Source organism: Melozone crissalis, unplaced genomic scaffold (assembly GCF_028551555.1).
Source record: "Melozone crissalis strain CALT ecotype California unplaced genomic scaffold, PUWL_Pcris_2 ptg000023l_1, whole genome shotgun sequence".
Lineage (NCBI taxonomy): Eukaryota > Metazoa > Chordata > Aves > Passeriformes > Passerellidae > Melozone > Melozone crissalis.
The window spans coordinates 31837873-31846565 of NW_026535801.1; the positions used below are offsets into that span (position 1 = coordinate 31837873).

The 8693-nt window shown below is 45.5% G+C and overlaps 1 protein-coding gene across 1 annotated transcript; it reads left to right on the top strand.

Moving 5' to 3' along the window:
- The first annotated feature begins 1590 nt into the window (after window positions 1-1590).
- UMPS (uridine monophosphate synthetase) lies at window positions 1591-7112 on the top strand. The gene is made up of 6 exons (XM_054278009.1): window positions 1591-1745; window positions 1954-2107; window positions 3403-4065; window positions 4737-4912; window positions 5423-5537; window positions 6357-7112. The coding sequence occupies exons 1-6, from the start codon at window positions 1596-1598 to the stop codon at window positions 6536-6538; spliced, it is 1440 nt and encodes a 479-aa protein (XP_054133984.1). The 5' UTR covers window positions 1591-1595; the 3' UTR covers window positions 6539-7112.
- Window positions 7113-8693: the final 1581 nt, after the last annotated feature.

Genomic DNA, 8693 nt, shown 5'->3' on the forward strand with positions numbered 1-8693 from the left:
ACTATATATAGCCCTATTTTAATGCCCTTGCCATGAGGGGACTGTGTCAAGTAACCTAGGATAATATAAATTTCAGAGACAGATGTAAAGGCTTCTCTGTGCACCTAAACGTCTAGCAGAAAATTTACATGCACAGGGGTTCACTACCTTTTTTTGTTCTTGTTCCTTTCCCAGCAAAGGTGGATTCCCCTCTAACACAGGGCTTGGGGGTTTTTTTGAGCTCATTCACTCATGTCCCATCAGAAAATGGTGCTTTCCCAAGGAAACAAAGTCAAATCCCATTTTACTAGGCTGACTGCACACTGCCATCAAGTGATGTACTCTCGTTCTGGGATCTGTGTAGTGCTGAGTGTTTCCATAGCGTCAGGATGCTGAATGTTTGCTGTAACTGTAGTCTTTATTATGGAGCTAGTGAAAACCAACATCTTCTCTACTCAAGCCATATTTCACCTTCATGTCCAACTTCTGATGCTGGTGCTTTTACTTCTCTTTCTACCAAACTGTTCAACATTGCTCTGCCACTGAGGTCAATTTGCTGATAACTTTTGGAAAGCAAATGCAATAGCAAGTGCAAAAAAAAAAATCAATCTCAGACTTATTCATCAAGATAAGAGCCAACAGTTGGAACGTATTGATGCTTTTCAATCCTAGCAACAATCTACTGAAGGAGGAAAAAAGAAACAGTATTACTAACAGCTCAGCATTTTCAAGGTGCAAAGTAATTCCACAGCCTTAATTATTTCAGTGTATTGCTGGTCTGCCTTAAATGTATCTTCAGTTTTATTGCGGATTTCATTTTGTATGCACACAATGTCGGTTTGTAAAGGCAGGTTTGTAAATATTTCCTTTGTAAGTCTAATCACTCATGTGTACTGTTGTGAGGTGACTACTTGCTGTCCCATGTTGTTGTTACTATTCTGCAGTATATATGATCATCTACAGATGTAGCTTCAACCTGTACATCTCCTGTCCTTGCATTCCCATAAATAGAGTATACTCAAGACTCCGTTTCTGGGCTTTTTTGATTAAATAAAATTATTCAGAGAAGACCGGGTCAATGTTATTTCACACATTTTTCTGAGCGAGGCCTTGGAGACTCGGGGCTGGCTGAGGCCTTTATTCAGCCCATGTTTTCGGGGGGATCTCTCAGGGACCCAGCCTGTGGCATTGTCACCCTGGCTGCATGCACCGAGCGGCCTTTGGGAACCACCCGGGGAGCCGGCACGGCAAGAAACCCTCGGGTCACACCAAACCCTCTGCACCGGCGGCTTCTGCTTCCCGGGAAATGGGGTGACGAGAGAACGGGGAATCGTGGAGGGACAGCGGGCCTCAGGGAGCAGGGCCGGGATGGCGCGGGGGCTGCCACCTCAGGGAGGGGATCCGGGACGGCCACAGGGACCCCGGAAAGGGGGAGCTGGGGTTCCCGCCGCAGGGAGGGGACGCGGGACGGGGCACACGGACCCCGGGGTGGCGGAGCTGGGGTTCCCGCCGCAGGGAGGGGACGCGGGACGGCCACACCGCCTCCCGTGTGTCACACGGTGCGCCCGCCCCGCGCCCCTCCCGCTCCGCATCATCTCCGTGCGCCGGGCCCGGCGATGGCGGCGGGGCCCGTGGGGGCCGTGGCGGCGGCGCTGAGCGGGGCGGGCGCGCTGCGCTTTGGGCACTTCGTGCTGAAGAGCGGCCGCTCCTCGCCCGTGTACATCGACCTGCGCGGCCTCGTGTCCCACCCGCGGCTCCTGCGGCAGGTGCGGCCCGGGGAGCCCCGGACCCGCCCGGGCCCCGCGTGTGCTCGGGCTGGCGGCTCCCTCACGGCCCGGGGGCAGCGGGATCGGCAGCGCTGCCGCGGCTCCCGCACGGTCGGCTCTCGGGTCGTGTCAGGCAGAGGGGTGTTCATTGATTTAGTCACGTTTGCTCCAGCCTGGCTCTTAAGAAGCGTTTGGTTTTCCTTTCCAGGTTGCAGGACTCCTTTTCCAGGCAGCCCAGGATGCGGGGCTGCAGTACGACTGTGTGTGCGGCGTTCCGTACACAGCGCTGCCGCTCGCCACCATCATCTGCTCGGAAAATCAGGTGCCCATGCTCATACGGAGGAAGGAGGCAAAAGACTACGGTAAAGCCTTCAAATCAAGAGTTTGCAATTTACCGTGTTTGGGAAATGACTTTATGTAATTTGTGGTTCTTTTGTAAGGCACAGCATCTCCCAGTTTAAGGTTACCATTGCAATTTAAGGAGGCCCTTTGCCCCCTAAAGCAAACCTCCCACAGCATTCCAGCCTGATCAGCCTCTCCCAGCTGGTTGCTGTTTAGCCTGCAGCTTTAGTCTTGCTGTAGGAGATTTGGAGACTCTTGAAGGGTGTTTTCTGATTCTTTGGTTTTGTTTGTGAGCGTTTGTTTCTTTTCTGTACCAATGTCTTTTTTTTTTTTTTCCTTGTTACCCTTGCTATGGTTCTGGGTTAGTGGCCTCATCCAGAAATGAGGATTTATAACTCAGATTCTCCAGCATGCTGAGACCAGAGCCACATTTCACTCTCAAACAGAGCTTTTTGCATATTGACACCAAAAGGAACCTTTCTAGTCTCTTCTTCATTTATTTCTCAAACCCCTTTTTCTTTCCTTATGCTGTGGTCCTGTAGTCAGTGAGGCAGGTGAGCAGCAGTCCCTTTTCTACTCAATGAACCATTTATTTGATTGTGATAAAGGATGTGGGAGAGCAGATTGAAGCATTGACCTGCCATATAACTGAATTTCTATGCATCCTCTTCCAACAGTGTGTAATTAGAAAGTGCACTTGTCAAAGCTAAAAGCTGCTCCTGTGTCAGGCAGTGGGACAGCCATGGAAACGTTTGCTGTTCCTTCTTGTGAAGCACAAGCTAGCTGTGACAGCGATTAACTGCTCCTGGGAAAGCCAGGCATCCCTTTGTCGCTGCCCCCAGGAGGCCTTTCATGGATGTGTGTCTGTTGTTAGTTAGGACAAAGGCACTTGAGGCTTTACTGCTTCTAATAGTTCTAACAGGCATATCAAGCACTCAGTGCTGCCTGTGGAAAACGAGACATGCTGAAGAGTGCCAATAACTTGGCTGCCTTAAAGATGTTTTAAATAACAAGAGAATAATTTTGTAAGTCTAAGCTTTCAAGTCATGACAATACTAAACTTCTGAAGTCATGTTATTCAAGCATTTGAATTTGTGCTGTTAACAGCGTGTCAGTTTTGTTATGGAATATAACTTTTGGAAACATAAAAGTAATATTTTATCAGCTTGGAGAAGTAACAGTCCTTATGAACTGAATTACAGATCAGTGAGTGAGCTGTGGTAAGAACTGTGATAAGTTTTGATTCTATTAAGGTTTTTTTTTGGGTTGTCCAACCTTTCCTAATTTGGTGGAGTGTTTGGTTTTTATTTTTCAGGTACTAAGCGGATGGTAGAAGGCACCATTAATCCAGGAGAGACATGCCTGATCATTGAGGATGTGGTGACAAGTGGATCCAGTGTACTGGAAACTGCAGAAGCTCTCCAGAAAGAAGGATTGAAAGTCACAGATGCCATAGTGCTGTTGGACAGGGAGCAGGGTGGGAAGGCCAGGCTACAGGAACATGGAATTCGCCTGCACTCTGTGTGCACCCTGTCTGGGGTGCTGGAGGTTCTCCAGCAGCAGGGAGAAGTGGCTGCTGAGGTGGTTGAAAAGGTGAAGAAATTCATAGAGGGAAATGTGTTTGAGGCTCAGAACGGTGCTGCTCCTGGGAAGAGGCTCTGCAAGGAGCTGAGCTTCAGCGCTCGTGCCCAGCTGCCAGGGGTGCATCCTACTGCAGCCAGGCTTCTCATGCTCATGGAGAAGAAACAAACCAACCTGTGCCTTTCTGCTGATGTCACCAGCCCCAAGGAGCTGCTGCAGCTAGCTGCCACCCTGGGCCCCAGCATCTGCATCCTGAAGACTCATATAGACATCCTGAATGATTTCTCCCAGGAGGTAGTAAAGGAGTTGAGAGCGCTCGCAGATCAACATGAATTCTTGATTTTTGAAGACAGGAAATTTGCAGATATTGGAAACACAGTGAAACACCAGTATGAAGGTGATTATCATCAAGCTGGATTTACTATAACTTTGCCTCTGGTGTGTGTAACTGCAGTGCTGGCACAGGTTGCCAGGAGAGAGCGTGGAATCTCCAACCTTGGTTAATACTCAGGGGGATAAGACCCTGAGCAATCTGACCTAGCATTGAAGTTAACCCTGCTGAGAGGGCATGACCTCCTGAGGTCCCTTCCAACCTCAACTTTTTTATGAATCTGTGGCTATGCTCAGTAAGTACTTCTGAGTTGTGTGCCATGAGAAACTGCTGCCTGCTGTTACTGTACTGCTTGTGTGCCCAGCATGGCTTTCTTTTGATACTCCATCTGCAGCTGTAGGACTGCTGTTCTCTTTCCTGATCCTTATGATCTGCGTGCTATCAGGGAAGATAAAGATAGCACCTGTGACAGCAGATTTCTGGGCTACCATAAATGTCTCAGTAAATATTAAAGGTGAGACACTAACCAGTGTTTGTGAAAAGCAAACTCAGAGACTACACTCGGTGGTTAGGCAGCTGTCAGAACTGTCTGATGAGCCTGAACTTGTAACACTCAAGCTTCAGCAGTAAAACTGTCTTTTAAATATGTCAGTGATAAGGTGTGCAGCTGTTTCTGTCTAACTTGTCTCCCTGTTTAGCAATTTCTGAGGACTCTTCCTGCCCGTGTTCTCTCTCAGGTGGCGTGTTCAGGATCGCGTCCTGGGCGGACATCGTCAATGCCCACGTGGTTCCCGGCTCTGGGGTTGTGAAAGGCCTGAAGGAAGTGGGTCTTCCTCTCCAGCGTGGCTGTCTCCTGGTGGCAGAGATGAGTTCCCAAGGCTCCCTTGCAACGGGTGAATACACAAAAGCTGCAGTAAGTGGCCAGTCTTGTGTCGGGTTAAAAGCTTGTAAAGTGTCACAGGGAGGTTTTATGTGTTTCTAATATTTGCACTTCCAAAAGTCCCTCCAGCTCTTAACTATTGCAGGTGTTTGTTTTTTCCTTGGAGACTCAGGAACATGGCTGTGTGGTGTTTAAAGGTTGCAGCTGTAGGTCAGTGATGTGAGGTGGTCAGAGTTCACACTGGGAATTTCGTGCACATTGCATTTTCTATTAGCACTCTCCCCTTAGCTTTTTTCATTTCTTTCTTTAAGCAGTGCATTTCTAATTAGTTTAAATCCATTTGCAGTATTATTTATACCATAGAAAGAAACATAATATTCACTTTACATTGCAAAAGCAAGTGATTTTACATTGGAAAAGCAAGAGGTGTTTCATACCCCTGCTTCACACAGCTTAAAGTGTCAGAGGGTGGATGAGAAACAGATTGTAAGGCCAGCTGAGTTTTAAGTATATAATTTTTAATTGTTCACTGATCTTTTTCAGGTACAGATGGCTGAAGACAACTCAGATTTCGTTTTTGGATTCATATGTGGATCTAGAGTTAGTAATAAACCAGAATTTCTTCACTTAACCCCAGGAGTGCAGCTGCAAACTGGAGGTAACTTTTTCTGAAATACTTTTAGATTATTATTTTTATTTCTGAAATATCACTTCTGTTTGTAAGTACAGAAGTGGTCTAGTCTCCAGTGAAAAAGTAGCTTCTGAAGAGGGTTTGGATGCTGGTTCTCAGCTGGGAGGAGTCTGTTTCCCACTAAGGGCTGTCTCCCATATTTCTGATATGCTGATCCCTTTCTTGGGAGCTCTGGAAGGCAGTGAGCAGGCTATACAACCTTTTTTTCTTGTTTTGAGGTCTGTGCATTCCATAAAGCATATCCTGAAAACATGTAAAATGTCTTCAGATAGGTGTTAGATCAGATGTAAAACTATTCAGTAGTAGTAAAAAAACATACAACAAATAGAGAAGTCCAGTTGAAACACTTGCTATTGATATAGATGCAGTATCAGTGAATGGAAAGGCTTGTGCTGACTGAAAATGTTATCATTGAAGCAGATAGAGGAGATGTTTCTCTGCAATACTGAATTTTTATGAGACCTAAACTGAAATCACAGGCTTTTACATTAATCTTTGGGGGTTTTGCCTGCTTTAAGAAGGCTGAGGATTATTTTAGTAATCCTGATTGGTGCTTCATTGAGTTACTGCTCCATCTATAATGACTGGTAAACCATGAGAAAGGAGAGTGCTGGCTGTCGAATTTGCTCTGTGTTTTTTGGCTGGCCATGCAATTTCTGGTTCTGTTTGTGGATTGTTAGGGTGAGAGCTGGGGTGGGGGACCTGTTTTGTGTTCCAGCACCTCCCTGAAGGTTTTTAATGCATACAATTTTGTACAAACAAAAAGAAATGGTGTCTGTATTTCAGGTGATAACCTTGGACAGAGGTACCTAAGCCCCAAGGAGGTAATTGGTGAAAAAGGCTCAGATGTCATTATTGTGGGACGGGGCATCCTGGCAGCCTCAGACCGTGTCCAGGAAGCAGAGAAGTACAGGAAGGCAGCGTGGGAGAGCTACCTGAGCAGGCTGGGTGCTCCTGCAGAGGATTGAAACACAAAACCACACACTGCCCTAGCCAGTGAGCAAAGCTGGTGGAGCTGCAGCCCTCATGAGGGGTACAGTTAAATACGTGGACACTTCAGCCTGTAGAAAACTGCCGTTTTGGAGAAAAATCTATTGCAGAGTTGTTTTAATTGTACACACAGAGGTCAAATTGTAGTTGGCATTGTTGTTTTTTGATATTTGAATGTAAGAACCCAGAACTTCATGCCAAATTTTTAGCCTTAGTGGGATTTCTTGTTTGAAAAACATTGCACAAAACACTCCAAGGGTATTTTTTGGCTGTTGTTGCCTTCGTCTCTTTTCCCCATCTCAAATTCTTTCTGGCTGTGGAAATGATATTTTGTTGTATTCTTAATAAACTGCATCTGCACACTTGATGTGCTGCCCCACCTTCACAGTTTTATTCAGCTCTCCTGTTTCCAAGGACCAAGTGCAGGTTTTAATGCCACATTGAAATAGAATTATGTTTAATAAATATTTTTGCTACCATTTTCATTTTCACTGGCTCTATATGTCTTTGTTCTGTGGCAGAAGTATAGTAAAAAGTCATCCTGGTTTGTGTTTGTGTTTCTGACTGCAGGAGTTGCTCATGATTCTGTTTACAGAATTTGCCAGAGCAGTTAGTTGTGTGCTTAATTACAGTGGAGCTGTTGATTAATATGAAATAAAAATATACTTTTATTAGACTTCTTGTGACAATAGCTGGAATACTTGCAGGCTTTACTTTCCACTGTACATGGTAAATAAGGAGAAGTAGAAATACCTTGCATGATAAGTTTTGATTAATCTAGCATGTATGTGGTGCAAATAGCAATGAAAATTTTCTTGAGCAAGAAGTCAGTGGTGATGCAGTTCTGGACTGTTGCTGTTCCAGAGCACACAGAAAGCTGGCTCCTTCTGTTCTAGGACTAGGAACGACTATTTAGTGAGCTTTTTGTCATTAGTGCTGTTTTTTACCATTAGTGCTTCACCAGGTCTTCGAAAACAGGAGATTGGAGGAGGCTTTTTTTGATTGATTTAACTTATACAGGATGTCTAAGACCAAGGGACACGGGTTGGCATCTGAGGACTTTGCTTTATCCCTCCTGTTTTAGTGACTAAATGCTCTTTCATGATTCAGCTGCTTGTGGGGCCTAAGATGTGGAGAGAATGTTAGAATGTTGTGTGTGTTATTTTCCTTGGGGCTACCAGTTGCTTCAGTAGGATTATGTATCACAATTCACACCTGGAGAATTCCACCCTGTGGAAGATGGAACTTGTTGATTATGAGGTATCCTGGTCAGACACCCTGCAACAGTCAGTGGGATGGGATATTTCATATCAACTTGTAAGAAGTTCCAGTCCTTCAGAGCGAGCAGAGGATTTTGTTTGCTGTCTCTGTACCTCATGGCCTTGAGGCCTGTAGCTGAACAAGACTTTCTCCCTTAGACCTTTTTGCAGAAAATGACTTTTTCCACCAGAGGGAGCTGAGACTCTATTTTTGGGGAGCGTTAATGCTCTGCCGTTTTTACAGCTTCCAATAATTTCCAACTCTAGATAATCCTCAGAATGAAAATCTGTCCGGTTTTTAACAAGTTACACCCTTGCTGCTGGGTGTATTTAAAACATTTAAATGCCATTCTAACATATAAAGCAGTGTTCTAAAGCTCATTTAGAACAATGGTTTATCAGAAAGCTGCCTCAGGCTGAGGCTCAGCACAGTGTGTTGTTGTGGGCTCACTGTTACAGCACAAGCAGAATTTCATGAGTTCAGTATTTTCCACTAACTCTGCTGAATCGTGTTTAAGCATGTGGCTGACAGCCGTGGAGCTGAATCCCTGAGCAGGCTCTTTGGAGAGCGAGTTTATCAGGCTCCTGCTTAAAAAATAGCAACTGGATTTGGCAAGATGAATGTGATCTAATATCCTGTCACTTTTAGAGGGTACGTGCAGCTCCCTTTCTTTACAAAGCAAGTTCTGAGGAAGGGATCAATTGGGAAACTTCATTTCACAGCCCTTCTTTGTGCCCTCCAGAAAGAGCTGTGTTCTGGCACTTCGTGTGACACCACTGCTGCAAACATTTCAATTAGTGAAACAAAAACGTGTTACCTCCTATATGCATTCTTCTGTCAGAATGATTATAGTAAACAAGTGTGTGCACTTCC

What these genes read in the sequence shown, in the direction of transcription:
- UMPS (XM_054278009.1), top strand. Translation starts at nt 1,596, where the DNA reads ATGGCGGCGGGGCCCGTGGGGGCCGTGGCGGCGGCGCTGAGCGGGGCG. An exon ending in AGTGAAACACCAGTATGAAG is followed by an intron (nt 4,066 to 4,736) that starts GTGATTATCATC and finishes GTTCTCTCTCAG; the next exon opens with GTGGCGTGTTCAGGATCGCG. An exon ending in GTGAATACACAAAAGCTGCA is followed by an intron (nt 4,913 to 5,422) that starts GTAAGTGGCCAG and finishes GATCTTTTTCAG; the next exon opens with GTACAGATGGCTGAAGACAA.